Genomic DNA, 15,374 nt, shown 5'->3' on the forward strand with positions numbered 1-15,374 from the left:
TTCTTCATCAGAGTCAGAATCTCCTACTTCTTCAACAAATGATACCTTTTTACTCCAGTTCTTTTTAGGTTCAAAAACCCTAGTATCTTGATCAGAGATCCTTTGCACAAGATGACTGAGGCTTTCAAACTCCTGAGAAGCATATCTGTCTTTAAGATGTGGCAATAACCCTTGGAAAGCCAGATCGGCAAGCTGCCGATCATCCAGCACCAGGCTGTAGCACTTATTTTTTACATCTCGTAGCCTTTGTACAAAGTTCTCTACCGATTTATCATTACGCTGTCTCAATTTTACTAAATCGGTAAGCTTCTTTTCATGGATTCCAGCAAAGAAGTACTTATGGAACTGTTTTTCTAGATCAACCCAAGTAATAATAGAATTTGGTGGTAATGAAATAAACCATGTAAATGCTGATCCAGACAAAGATGATGAAAATAATCGAACTCTTAATTCATCTCTGTTAGCTGCCTCTCTACATTGAATAATGAAGCGATTGATATGTTCCATTGTTGATGTATCATCTTGCCCAGAGAATTTAGTGAAATCCGGTACCTTGTACCGATTTGGGAGAGGAATTAAATCGTATGCAGGAGGGTATGGAGTCCGATAAGAATAAGTATTGACCTTGGGCTTTATCCCAAACTGATCCTTCATAATTTCTGCTATCTTATCGGCCCAAAAAGCATCAGCCTCCTGCTGACGAACTGGTTGAATTTCTACAGGAGGTGCCCGCTGACATCCCTCCACATATCTTTGTAGCCCACGATCTCCAGCAATCAGCATATTTGCCGTTACTTGTGGCCCATTAGCCTGTTGGAAAGGATTCATCGGCTGGGCTGCTGATGCTTGATTCTGGAAACCAGCTTGCATATGACCTTGTTGAATCCCTGCAACCTGCTGATTTCGCTGAACTGTATGTTGAACAGGTAACTGTCCTGACCAATCATTATTAGAACTCATCGGTACAAAACTTACCGATGGCTGGTAATGTGCTGATATTGTTGGATAATTATAACTGGTTTGAGGCATGAACTGAACCCCAGTTTGACTCAGCAGGGGCTTTCTGCTGCATCGGCAGTAAGCTCGCCGATGGACTTGAATTGAATGTTTGAACCATAGGCATCTGGAAACCTCCTGGAGTTGGTTGCACAGAAGTAGTTGCGGCATATTGAGGCACTTGAGCCATCGGCGAAATGGCCGATGGTATAGGCGCTCTTCCTACTGCATCAAACACTTGAGGTAATCTAGGATTGAAAGCAGATGACTCTGGAGGCATGCCATATCCCCACCAATTAGTAGGAATCTGGCTATTCTGAGACACAGGGCCTGACATAGCTGATGCCGATAGATCTGTATTAAGCTGAACTCACCCTCCTGGTAGTACCTGATCTGATTGTATCGGTGTAGATTGAACATTAGGTGAGCCTGCCAATACTGGAGGGGAAGTAACTTCTGTACCCACAACGGCCGAAGGAACCGATGGAGTTTTGACAGATGCCGGCTCTGGTTGATGATAGGCAGGCCCAACGTAATGTGGCGCCGCTTGTCCTTCTTTGAGAGTTCGAACCACAGCATTATGAACAGTATTGGACAGCACATTGGAATGATTAATCAAAGCATGATTTACTGCAGAATTAACCATCTCTTGAAGTTTACCAGGATTGGAGTCAAAGGTAACCTGCCGAGGCAACGGCAAATCTTGCTTCTGGATGACTTGTCCACTCTTGTTCAAGCTAAACGATCTCAGACAAAGCTGCTTGTATTCTTCTACAGCCTTTTCCATAGCCTGCCTCTGTTCTTCCTTGAGATCTTCTTCTAATACTGCGATAATGTTTCCTGAATCGATCTCGGAATTGAACATATTGATTGATCTGTCCCACCGGGCGTGCCAAAAGATGTGTTGATGCAAAAGTGGATCTGCAAACACAAAGGGCTAATACCCGAATCGATATCCAAAGCGTGCCAGTCGATTTGACCTGCTAATCGACAAGGATGGAAATACGAACACTTTAGTCCTGACAACAGCGATACGCCCGGAAGTCACGGCCAAGAGGTGCTCACGCGGAACTCAAGAATCACCGAAGGTCGCACTGAAACGATGCAGCTCGCCGAATCAATGAGAACTCGTAAAAAAAGAAAAAATATGTGAATTGACGAAGTCACCGAAAAGTAAGTAGATGCGAATAAGAGTAAAAATTGGTTTTGATATTTATTGATGTTCTTTCTATTACATTGCCCCTTACTCCATATTTATACCCTGATCTAAAGAGACACAACCAAACACAACTAGGACACCAATCCCATATCTAAGGAACACGTGACCCTTACATGAATCATACCCTAACAAATATAGAAAAGGAAATCAACTCCTATCTATTTCCCTGTCCGCCTCAATTACGATGGAAACCTCACCGTCCTCTTTCCCATCGGCATACTCCCTATTTCATCGGCAGTAGTCTTCAAGTCTTCCTTCATCGGCATACTCCCTGTTTCATCGGCAGTAGTCTTCAAGCCTCCCTTCATCGGCATACTCCCTGTTTCATCGGCAGTAGTCTTCAAGCCTCCCTTCATCGGCATATTCCATGTTTCATCGGCAGTAGTCCTCAAGCCTCCCTTCATCGGCATCGACAATAATACCTCCAACCTCATCGGCAACGCCCGAGTCCAAATCAACCTTTCCATCGACCATCACCAGCTATCGGCAACCATCTTTTCAAACTGGCTTTCATCAGCTATCAAAGTATTCAATAACTTTCCCCTTGCCGATTAGTCCACTCCGATTATTTTGACACGTGCAAAAAACGGTGTCAACACGGCTAATTTATGACCATTAGCAGCAAGGGGAGGGATGATCCTGGGCACTCCCAACGAAGACAATTACTCCAGATTATCGATCTCATCGTCGATTGTCGTCGGGGTGGAAATCAAGATTTGGAGGTAATGAATCTGCATCCTATGCCGTACCCAACGATACAATTGCCGATGTTCTTTCATCGATTGAGAAGCATTTTGGACTTGTTCCAGAATGTTGGATCTTACGGCATGTCGAATGTTTTGGGTAATCATTGGAGTCAGCATAAGGGCAACACTCTGGCTTTGGTGTTCAACAAGGTTGTCTTCATAAAAAAAAGCCACTAGGGAAGGTGACGATGGAAGAATCTCGATAGACTCTTGTACCTTTTTTATTTCAGATTTTTTCATATGTAATTTGAGAACGTACTGTGCCGAGTTTTAATATAATTCCCCCTTCCCTTTGGAAAAAAGATTCGATCGTATGAGAAGAAAGTGTGTAGGTATGCCTCAATGATATTTTTTGTAGTGTAATAATAGTTTTTATGATCTCTTCTATGTTAGACCACAAAATAGATAACCGGCTTGATGACTCAAAAGTCAACATCGATTTCTCGGGGACGCCAAATTCCAAAACATTATTGCTTGCTTATATTTTTAAACATGTGGTGGACGGAACATGCCAATATTTGACCGTTAATGCTATGATTAGAGCGTCCTGGACGCCGGGAGTCCCTCCGAATGCTACGTGGTCTTACATTCTCCATGTATTGTATCCACCACCTATGAAAATATATTCGATACCTCCCCCTCAAGTGGCCACTTAGACTTATCCTTTCCCGTTCAATCGCGTCTCTATTTCTCCTCCATGTCTCCGTGAAACTACAGAGCACCACACCACTGCCTTCTTCCTCCACCCAAGCCGACCATGCCGCCTCCTCCCTTAGTTCGCGTAGCATCTCTCTGGCCTCTTCCCCAACCCCAGCACCGACGGAATGCCTCATCGCTGCGGGGGCACTGCCGCTGCCCCTAGCTGATGGACGCTGGGCACACATGCCAGGCCGCCTTAGGTCATCCATGGGCAAGCCAAGGGCACCCACAAGCGTGGTCGGTGGTTGTGGTTCCCATGCGCCGTCGCTCGCCGCCGGCTTCCACCTCGATGGCCAGAATTGACCAGCCCTGGCCTCCCGTCCCCTATGTTTCAAATGTATGTTTCAAGTGTTCCAAATGTTACAATGCTATGTTATAAATGTTTTATATGGATGTTGCAAAAGTAGATCAGAATATTGCAAGCGTTTGATCAAAATGTTTCATCTGTTTCTAGTCTTATGTTGCAGCAAGTGTTTTATCTGGATGTTACATATGTTTTGCACATATGTTGCAAGTGTATATTCTAAATGTTTCATTTGTTTCAGACGTATGTTGCATTCAAGTGTTTCATGTTATAAGTGTTTGATGTTGTTCGAAGAGCCACGGGGTGCGGTGACTAATGGGCGCATGGCCCGAGCACCGAGGGATGGGAGTTCGGTGAACCGAGGGCCTGCGGATGGAGTGAGCTGGGGGCCAGCAGATGGGAAGGGCGCTCATCCTCAGCCATTTATCCCAGCTCCCGGGTCCCACCCACGCAGAGAGATAGGAGGGGGTCAAGGGGAAGGAGCGGCAGCCACAGGCGCATAGCGAAAAGGGCCGCGTGCGCGTGCGGGGTGGGGCGACCGACGGGGGCAGACTGCTCGAAAGCCCGGTTGTTTCTTATGCGCACGGTAGCGGTCCGATGCTAGCACCCCGGAACGGACGTCCGAGCGCTAGCAAGTCCCATATTTATTCGGAACCTCTCAGAATAACTTAAGTAACGAACATATATTTACAAAGTTACCCCCATCAGTACTGGAAACTCGAATTGCCCTGTGGGTGACGATTTTTTCTGTGCGTTTTTTGGTACGCATAGAAAAATTACGATTATTCTATCGGTTCCAAAATATCCCGACAGAAAAATACGAAAACCCACAGAATAATTGTATGATTTTTCCGTGCGTGACAACACACACGGAAAAATCAGCACTCACAGAAAAATGCAATTTATTCTATCGGTTCTTTAAAAACGCACAGAAAAAATATATGCACGCATAGGAAAAATGTTATTATTCTGTCAGTTATTTTAAAACGCACAGAAAAAACATACACACGCACAGAAAATTCAAACGACCACTAGGATTTCATGTTTTGGCGTTCACGGTTTCCATTTCGGCGTTCGCGTGTTCTCGTGAAAAGAAAATACTTTAATTAATAAAATATAAAAAAGAAGAAGTCCTAACCCTAACCCGTCGGTCGCCGCCCCCAAACACCCTCGCACGCACGCACTCGCGGACTCGCCTGCTCGGCTCTCCTCATGCACGCACGCACACGCTGCGCCCCGCCGCTGCTACGCACGCATGCCCGCCTCGTTGCCGCAGCTACTCCGCACCCATGCCATCCGCCGTAACCAGGTCGGCAGCCTCTAGATCCACGCCTCCATAAGCTCCTCGCCGGTAGCTGCCACCAATTTGGCGCCCTTGCTCTCCCCAGTCCGCCCGCTGCCGCACACCCTCCGCCACCAATTTGGCGCCCTCCCTCTCCCCACTTCCCCGGCCGCTGGGCGCTATCCGTTGGGTGCCAGCCGCTGGCCGCCGGTGCCCCAGGGCGCATCCCTAGGCCCTCCGCTGGCTGTACAGGGTCGCGAGACCTTCCCCCCCCCCCCCAGTGCTCGTCTCGGCGCGACGACCCTCCTCTCCCTGTCGGTCTCCCCTGCCCCTGCACTTCCATCCTCCAGATCTGGCCACTAGTGCACTACACTTAGGTCAAGGTACACTTCTCTCTTCACTAATTCTATTTTTTGTATGAGATGCCAGTTTATCTGAGTGTCCACTTGTATGAATTTTTAGTTGAAGTCTGCTTCCCTCAAGATATCTACTTCAAATCTGAATCGAGTTTTCAGGTTATCTGTTTCTCCCCTAAAAATGTATGGATAAGTAAAGCATGTTTCCCTTGTCTATTTAGAGTATCTATGATTCTTATTGATATTTTTCATGACATGTACCTGTTCAGTACCTATAGGCAGCATATCAGCCATAGTGGCCTCACTAATAGCATGAAAAAAAATTTATTGAAAATTCTAATCTCATGTCCCTGATGTACTGCAGTAAAGATTTTGGGCTAAACAAGGACTAAAAGGTTCCTATTGGAGGTAGACAATGAAGAGTTGTTGAGTACCTGTGAGACTCAAGGTACACTTCTTTCTTCACTAGTTTTATTTGTTGTATGACGATGTGTTATTCTACATTTTATTTGTGTGCCCACATGTCTGAGTTTGGAATGTCTGTCCTTGCACCAAAAATAATTGAGCTTACTTTGCTGTGATATCTAATATATTAATATTTGAAACAGAACTAGTTAATATGTCAAACCGAACATGGATGTATAATGGTTGGCAACGTGGCAAAGCTCCCTCAAATGAATGGATTCATGAAAACAATGAATTCTTGAATGGTGTATTTTCAATTCCTAGTGTAGCTGAAAATGATACTATTAAGTGTCCGCGTGCACAATGTCGGAACTACTTTAGGCACATAAGATATACTATAGAGATGCATTTATGTAGGCATGGTTTTAAGGAAGGCTATGAAACTTGGACTGAGCATGGTGAGGGGCTTATTTCACATGATGGATATGATGGTGTGGGAAATAGAGAGGGCACTGATGAAATTGATCAGATGGATCAAATGTTGGTGGACCTTGCTGGGCACCATCCACCTATACTGGATGCTGAACCAACAGCATATGCCAAAGCTTTCTATAGGATGGTTGCTAGTGCAGATGAGTTGGTACATGATAGAACCACACACTCACACTTGTCTACTGTAGCTCGCTTGTTTGTTGTGAAGTCACGGTACAACATGCCTCTTTTTCTAGTAGTTGTTCAAGCAAACTGGATGTGCATACAAGCAAGGGAGATCCATGAGATTTTATAATTGTAGTATGTATGTGCTTTTTGCTGTGATTAAAGAATCGGTACAGAGAAAATCAGTGATTAAATAATTTATGCTTCTTGCTATGATTTTTCCCATTGCCTGAATGTCAATTAGCTCTATCATTCAACACCAGTCTGCAACTCTGCATAGTGTGATGCTATTTAGAATAACAGATGGGCCTTGGTATCAGCACTTAGTATTTGTTGAAAATTAAACTATGTTCAGTAGTATACGCAACACAAAGAAAATTAAATCTGTGTTCAGTACCCTTTATTCAGAATTTGTGGCACATATGCAGTAAGGAGCAATGATTTTGTAATTAGGTGAACGTTCTTAAGATTTTGTGAAACATTCTATGTGTTTGTCTATGTAGTCAAGAGTCCAATTTTTTGCTTTCTACCTTAGGAATTTAGGAAGGTTTGCAGTTTGACATCTGGAATTTAGGAAGGTTTGCAGTTTAACATCTGGAAGTTAGCTGCCAAGTTACTACCTGGAACAAAGTTGTGCTTATTACCTGATGTATGCCAAGTTGATAATATCTTACTTATTGTGCTTTATTTGCAGGTCGATAGGAGCAGCAATGAAAGAGCTAAGAGCTGCTCATTTTCAATGGTAGCAACATCGATCTGGTTGTCAGCATAGTAGTGTAGTAGTTATCAGTAGTGAAATTCATGAACTGCTGAGATGAGATGATATTGCTTTTGAATGTATTGATGACGGAACATTTGAACATCATCTACATGTAGCCTGGATGCTATGAATGAATGTGCTGAACATTTGGACTCCATCTTTATATGTTTAGATGAAATTACTGTATGGACAGTACATATTTTAATATGATGTTGCGACTGTTTCCAAATAATTATTGTATTCAATTTGCTGCATGGGTAAGTGTATATTATTCTGTCGGTGGTCTGTTAACACCTGACAGAAAAAAAAATTTATGTGTGTTCACCTAACCCGACAGAAAAATACAATTTTTTCCTGTGAGTGCACCTCTGCAACTCTGACGGGACAACACTAACAGAAAAATAATTTTCTATCGGGTTTTTCTTTTTTCTGTGAGGAATAATCCACATAAATTTTATTTTTAATATGTCCGAACACAATTTTTTTGTGCGTGTAACACCCACAGAAAAATTATTTTTGACGACAAACATACAGAACAATTGATTTTTTCTGTCATTATATTTCCGTGTGTATTTTTCTAATGGTACACTGTTAGAAAAATATTTTCCTGACGGTATGCGTATTTTTCCGTGTGTTTTCACACACACAGAAGAATGCGAGTTTCCAGTAGTGCATGAACGCATTAAGGAACCATCCAGCGGCGTGCCAGTACATCTCTTTCCACTTGCCCCTGCAGAAGGGATGAAAATAAGAATACATAGAGTTGTTTCAAACTAGGGCTTTCTTTTCTTTTCTTTTCTTTTCTTTTTCGGAAGCAATATCAAAATCTATTTATAATGCAGTATTAAAAACAGAACATGTATCTAGTTTAATTTGTCCAGGATTAAAATAAGAATACATAGAGTAGCTCGCTATGTCGCATCGGCTACATTACTAGGGATGACGGCAGTGGACGACCGACGACCTGTCGGAGAGACGCGGGAGGTAGTCATACGCACCTCTCCCGGAGGAGCGCGATGGGGAGGATGATGGCGGCGCCGAAGAGGCTGCAATAGGTGAGGAGCGCGAAGACGAACATGCCGCCGCCCATGGCCACCTTGGACAGCAGCACCATGCCCATGTTGAACATCTGCACCAGCAGCATCGCGGCTAGCGCCTTCCACGCCGCCATCTCCCCGTCATCCGCCGGTGGTGGCAACGGCGCCACCTTCATCACTTTCACGTCAGCCGCCGCGCTAACGCCGCATGCCTCTTCTTCGTCCATCGATCGCTCGCCGTTGATCTTTTCTTGTTCCACCCTCGATGAGGACCCGCTGACTGGCCGGCTCCGATCCATCACATATATATATACACTGTTCTGTAGCTGGCTATAAAATAACTTATTCTGTGGCCACTTTGAGTTACGATAATTACTATACTAATTTATGAGATTATAGTAACTCCTTACTATGTGATTTACTATAATGTTACGGTAAATATCCTCATGTGTTATAGTAACACAACTTTCATAAATAAATATGTATTCACTTTATCGTAAATTGATATATAAAATTATCGTAAATAGAGGTGGCTACAGAATAACTATATATATAAGTTATCGTAAATTATCATAAATAGTAGTTATATAACTATATATAAATTATCGTAAATTATCGTAAATAGTAGTTATATATATATAACTACTACCCTGTAGCTGGCTACAAAATAAGTTATTCTGTAGCCACTTTGAGTTACGATAATTACTATATTAAGTTACGATATTATAGTAACTCCATACTAAGTGGTTTACAATAACATTATGGTAAATATCTCCAAGTATTATAGTAACCCAACTATCATAAATATGTATTAACATTATCATAAATTAGTATATAAAATTATCGTAAATGGAGGTGGCTACAGAATAACTTATTTTATAGCTAGCTATTGAATATACTCTCCATATATATATGTAACAGTATATGTGGGGGTACGACCCCGGATACCCACGGCAGACCACATGGGTTGCGCCCCCAGGGGTGGCCCAGCCCACAAGACGAAGCCTTGCGGGGCACGATCCTGGTCGGCGCCTTCCGCAAGACATCTGGAAGATATCTTGAAGATACTACGAGATCTGTTAGGATATGTATGATCCCAAGATTTCTGTAATTAGTTATTACTTTCTGGTTATCTCTCAGATCTAACCAACTTGTAACCCTGCTCCCTGGACTATATAAGGCGGGCAAGGACTCCCTCCAAACACATGCAATATCATACGATAGCTAATACAAATCAACAAACCACAGGAGTAGGGTATTACGTCATATTGACGGCCTGAATCTGTCTAACTCATGTGTCTCTATTGCCTTCTTATTCTTGATCTCACGCTCCCTTGCCGATCAATCTACCTTCGTGGGATACCCCTCGGAGAACTGCCAATAATATTCTATCGACAGTTGGCGCGCCAGGTAGGGGACGACGTGCTGTTTCCTTGTCGAACAAGATGGCTTTTTCTGCAGGCCCTTCGTCCCTCCCGTAGCCTAGCTAGATCTTCACGGTCGGATCGATCTCATGGACCATCAACGCTGACGGAGTCAGAGAGCTCCTTGAGCCAATGCAGATCGATTCTGCTCCGATTATCCCCGCACCTATGACTGTAGATCCGATCTCGGAACTGCTTCCGAGGCCTCCTTCATCAACAACTCACCACCCGCTTCCTCGTTATCAGAGGAGGCAAATCAACAATGACGATCTGATCGAATCCATCGATCGGGTCAGTCTGAACCTCGCTGATTGTCTCTCCATCGCCGAATTGACTCTGGACACTTTGGTTCAGCACCGACCACCCTTCGATCCAAATCTATCAGAGGCTGCTCGGAAAACTCCAGGAGTTGCGGCTCTGCCCTTCGAGCTCACCAACGTCGCTACCACTTGCTAAGACGCCCTGAGGGGCAAACTCACCGACCAGGTGGAATGCGCCCACCTACTCACCGACCAGATCGCTGTCCAGCCTCCGCCAGCCGTCAACATGCTACACTTAGGCCGGTGCCCCAGAGTGCCCCTCCAGACCATCCTAGAGGAAAATCTGGGCTTCGAGTCTCAGGGCTCTACGGAGACCCTCGCCAAAACCTTCTCCAAGCAACTCCTTCTCCCACCCTTCTGGGGTGGTGCGATCTTCAATGTCAGCGTCAACAGCCCTCCTCGGAATGGCGAAACCAAGGAGGAGCGCGTTGCTCAGGAGAACCGAAATGTCAACTGTGTGTAGCGCCAAGAAAATTATGCAGCCATTGCGAGGGCCTAGGCTACTCGGAATAATCAGCTCGATTCATAGGGAAAATCGCTCCCGCTCCACCACGACCTCGACGAAGAATTTCTCCGCGCTGACGGCCACGACGTCTTCAAGACTCCAAGCGCCAATCTAGCAGTGGCTGCCAATCTAGCAGTGGCTGCCAATGAGCTCGCTCGCCTCCTGTAGACGCTCGAGCTCGCCAAGGTCACCGCCATGCTTAAAGCGGCACACTGTTAGGTTAATGAGATTCACGAGGATCAGAGACCTTCATGCTCTACGAGCATGATTCACCGATCAGCTACGCCAAGATCTAATTACCGCCCCAGCCAAAGTCGTTTCGCCGATAAGTCGCTACCTCTCCAGAGGGGAGCCAGGGGCCACCGCATCGAACACCATTGCCAACATGACCAGGAGGTCGAACAGGATGCTCGAGTGCACCTCAGCAACCTCCGGGATGCATGATGGTGTATCGAGCAATGTTGCTTCGGTCGCCATGAAGACAAAGTATGTCGCCGCAGGGAGTACGAGCAGGAGTACGACAACCTGGACTCAGCCCTCGAGCCTATCGCTAATGGCAATGCTGCAAACGATGGCGTCGACAACCCTGAGGGGCCTCTAGCTTTCACAAGGGCGCTCTGAACACTTCGGTGGCCCCGTGGTTTTAAGATCACTGGGGTCGAGCCCTACGAAGGAAGGATGAACCCGACACAGTGGCTGCAGGCTTACGCCACTGCTATCCATGCCACCAGAGGAGACACCAATGTCATGTCAAATTATCTCCCCATCTTGCTCACGCCACCCGCCATGAGCTGGTTTACTAGCCTTGCGCCGAACTCCATCGGATCCTAGGAAGAGCTGAAGAAAGTCTTCACCGACAACTATATGGCCACGTGTACTCGATCCGGTACCAAGCATGATCTCAACCGCATCAACTAGAAGTCGTCCAAGCTCCTCTGTAGCTACATTCGACGTTTCTTCGAGATGAGGAATTCTATTTCCAACATTATGGAAGCTGAGGTCATCACCGCCTTCATCCGAGGACTCCACCATCGCGAGCTTCGCTCCAAATTCAACCGCAAGCCGCCCACTAGCATTGGCGAGATGGTCACTATGGCCAACCAGTACACCGATGCAGAGGAAGCCAAGGTGCGCTGCAACGAGGATGCGGGCACTCATCGCCCATCTCGCCGCTATGATGACTGCCCCAACGACCGACGCCATAGCGACCGCCTCCATGACGACCACAGCTACCATCACGACAGCGGACATGATCGGACAGAAGGACCTAGGCCTAGCCAAAATCACCGCCGCTAGCCAGACCACATCGTCGCCGCCATCAGTCAACCTCGCGCCAAGCGCAACTATGACGAATAGTACCAAAAGATCCTCGATGGCTCGTGCCCTCTTCACAAGAACGCCAAACACAAGATGAAGAACTGCCTTGGTTTGGCTAAGGAGTTCTAGGACAAGAAGCTGGACGACAACGCCAACGATGGAGCTAGAGGTCACCGACCACCCGGGGGCAACAACAATGCCTTCTAGGACCATGAAAAGTGGTCGCCACCATCTTCGGGGGCCTCGCCTCCACTAAGAGCAGAAGAGAACGGAAGCTCACCGCACGGTGGGTGCTCTCCATCACTATGAAAGACACCACCGCCAACCCTAGCTATCGCCCATGGTTCGTGGTCCCCATCACCTTCAGTAGGGCCGACCAGTGGGTCGATATTCCCTACACAGGGTGTTTTCCCCTCGTCCTCGACGCAACCATACAGAAGGTGTTCTTCAGAAAAGTGCTTGTCGACGGTTGGAGCGCTCTAAATCTCCTCTTCGCTGGAGCCCTAAAAGAGCTAGGCCTCAGTTTGTCAGATCTCACACCCTACGACTCCTTTTGGGGTGTGGTACCTAGCAGAGCCTCCAAGCCGCTTGGAGAGATTACCCTACCAGTACAGTTCGGCATGGCAAGCAAGTACCACGTCGAACACATCAACTTCTACGTCACCGACTTTGACACCGCCTACCATGCCATACTTGGTCGGCCAGCTCTGACCAAATTCATGGCCGTGATGCACTACGCCTATCTATTGCTGAAGATGCCTTCGCCTGCTAGAGTCTTGGCCCTATGGGCCAACCTCTCCATCGCCTACGCCTATGAGACAGAGTCTCGCCCTCGCCAAATCTACCAACCTCTCCATCCAGATGGCTAGCATGGTCACCGAAGCCAAGATGGTGCCTGCCAAAGATATGGAGATTCTAGAGCTGGAGCCTCCTTGCGCCTCCGCCAAGTCAAAGGAAGTCAAGGAGGTCCGCCTCAGCCTCGACGACCCCTCCAAGACCGTGAAGATTGGGGCTCACCTTGACCCCAAATAGGAAAGTGCGCTTGTCTCCTTCCTACATGCCAACGCCGATGTGTTTGCTTGGAAACCTGTAGACATGCCGGGGGTACCACGGGAGAAGATCGAGCACTCCTTGAATTTCTCGCCGACCACCAAACCGATCAAGCAGAAACTTCGCCGATTTGTGCTAGACAAGAAGGAGGCTATTAGGATAGAAATAAAATGGCTCTTAGCTGCCGGATTCATAAAAGAAGTGTATCATCCAGATTGGTTAGCAAACCCTTTTCTTATTTGAAAAAAGAATAAAGAATGGAGAATGTGTGTTGATTACACTAATCTTAACAAACACTGCCCTAAAGACCCCTTCAGCCTGCCTCGGATAGATGAGGTTGTAGACTCCACCACTGGCTACGAACTTCTCTCCTTCCTTGACTATTACTCTAGCTATCACCAGATTTCCCTGAAGGAAGAAGATCAGATCAAGACATCGTTTGTCACGCCTTTCGGCGCTTACTACTACACAACTATGTGCTTCGGACTCAAGAACACCGGAGCAACCTATCAAAGGGCCATCCAGATGTGCCTCGACCAACAGATCGATCGCAACGTCGAAGCCTACATCAATGATGTGGTCATCAAGACCAAGGCTACCGACAATCTTATCGCCGACCTTGAGGAATCTTTCGCCAACTTGAACAAGTACCGATGGAAGTTGAACCCTTCAAAGTGCATCTTTGGAGTTCCATCCGGTATACTACTGGGCTACATTGTCAGTGCTCGAGGCATCGAACCTAACCCTGACAAGGTCTCAGCCATCACCAACATGAAACAGCCAACATGTGTCAAGGATATACAGAAGCTTATAGACTGCATGGCTACCTTAAGCTGCTTCATATCATTCCTCGGTGAAAAAGGGCTACCTTTCTTCAAGCTCCTCAAGGCCTCCGAGCACTTCTCCTGGCCGGAGGAGGCAGACACAACTTTTGAGCAGCTCAAGTTGTTCCTAACAAAGCCTCCGATCATGATGGCGCCACGACTAGATGAAACTCTGCTGATCTACATCGCCGCCACTTCTTGCGTCGTCAGCACAGCTATTGTCATTGAACTCGAGGAAGCCAGGCATGCCTACAAGGTGCAACGCCTGGTATACTTCATAAGCGAGGTACTTAATGAGCCCAAAACTTGTTATCCTCAGGTACAAAAGCTGTTATACGCAATTCTAATTACGTTGCGCAAGCTCCAACACTACTTCGACTACTACAAGATCGCCATGGTCACTGAGTTCCCTCTGGGGGACATTCTCCACAACAAGGAGGCTAATGGCCGCATCATCAAGTGGGCTATTGAGCTCAACACTTACTCCATCGAATTCAGAAGCAGGCCTACCATCAAGTCATAGACACTCGCTAATTTCATCGCTGAGTGGACCAAGATCCAAGAGCCTATCGCTGCCACTTGCCCCGAGCACTGGGTGATGTACTTCGATGGTGCCCTTAACATCAACGGTGCTGGTGTGGGCATTCTGTTCATTACGCCGAGCAAGGATAAGCTCTGATACGTTTTCTGGATACACTTTCTGGCCTCCAACAACGCCACCGAATATGAAGCATGTCTCTATGGACTCCGTATAGCCGTTGAGCTCGGCGTTAAATGCCTCATGGTGTACGGGGATTCCGCATTGGTCATCAACCAGCTCAACAAGGACTGGGCTTGCTCCAGCTGCGAAGATGGATGCATATTGCATTGAAATCAGGAAGCTTGAAGGAAAATTCTATGGCATCGAGTACCACCACGTGGTACGCGACCAAAATCAGCTCGCCGACCACTTATCCAAGTTGGGCTCTTCTCGCACCGCAATCCTACCAGGGGTCTTCATTCAGGATCTCCTAGCGCCATCCATCAAAGAAGATAAGGAAGTTCAGGAAGTTCCCCCGGCCAAGCAGCTAGTACTTACAGTACCTTCGCCGCCCGCCAATTGGAGGGAGCAATTCATCAAGTACCTCACCAGCGCCGAGGTACCCACCGACAAGACTGAAATCGAATGCCTAATTCGTCGAAGCAAGCATTATGTGTTGGTGGATGACAACTTGATGAGGAAAAGTGCTAAGGAAGGAATACTGTAGAAATGCATTACCCAAGAGGAGGGAGTAAAGCTACTTCTTGAAATTCACTCTAGTTCCTACAGCAACCATGCGTCCTCGAGAACACTGGTCGGCAAGGCTTTCTGAACTAGTTTCTATTGGCCCACAGCCATCTCTAATGTAGAAGACCTCGTCCGATGTTGTGAAGGATGCCAATTTTTTGCCAAGCAAATACACAAGCCAGCGCAAGAGCTGCAAACCATCCTAG

General features: G+C 46.6%; 2 protein-coding genes across 2 annotated transcripts in view; one reads left to right on the forward strand and one right to left on the reverse strand.

The window, feature by feature from the left end:
• LOC136479698 (uncharacterized) overlaps nucleotides 1–8,688 on the reverse strand; it is a 33,421-nt gene extending 24,733 nt beyond the window's left edge. The window contains exons 1-2 of the mRNA XM_066477471.1: nucleotides 8,423–8,688; nucleotides 8,098–8,154 (exon numbers count right to left, since the gene is read on the reverse strand). Coding sequence (XP_066333568.1) covers nucleotides 8,098–8,154; nucleotides 8,423–8,688 — 323 coding nt within the window. The remainder of the gene's footprint in view (nucleotides 1–8,097; nucleotides 8,155–8,422) is intronic.
• Nucleotides 8,689–14,752: 6,064 nt separating this feature from the next.
• Nucleotides 14,753–15,148, forward strand: LOC136479699 (uncharacterized). Its single transcript, XM_066477472.1, has one exon. The coding sequence runs from the start codon at nucleotides 14,753–14,755 to the stop codon at nucleotides 15,146–15,148; it is 396 nt and encodes a 131-aa protein (XP_066333569.1).
• Nucleotides 15,149–15,374: the final 226 nt, after the last annotated feature.

Source organism: Miscanthus floridulus, chromosome 9 (assembly GCF_019320115.1).
Source record: "Miscanthus floridulus cultivar M001 chromosome 9, ASM1932011v1, whole genome shotgun sequence".
NCBI classification, from domain to species: domain Eukaryota; kingdom Viridiplantae; phylum Streptophyta; class Magnoliopsida; order Poales; family Poaceae; genus Miscanthus; species Miscanthus floridulus.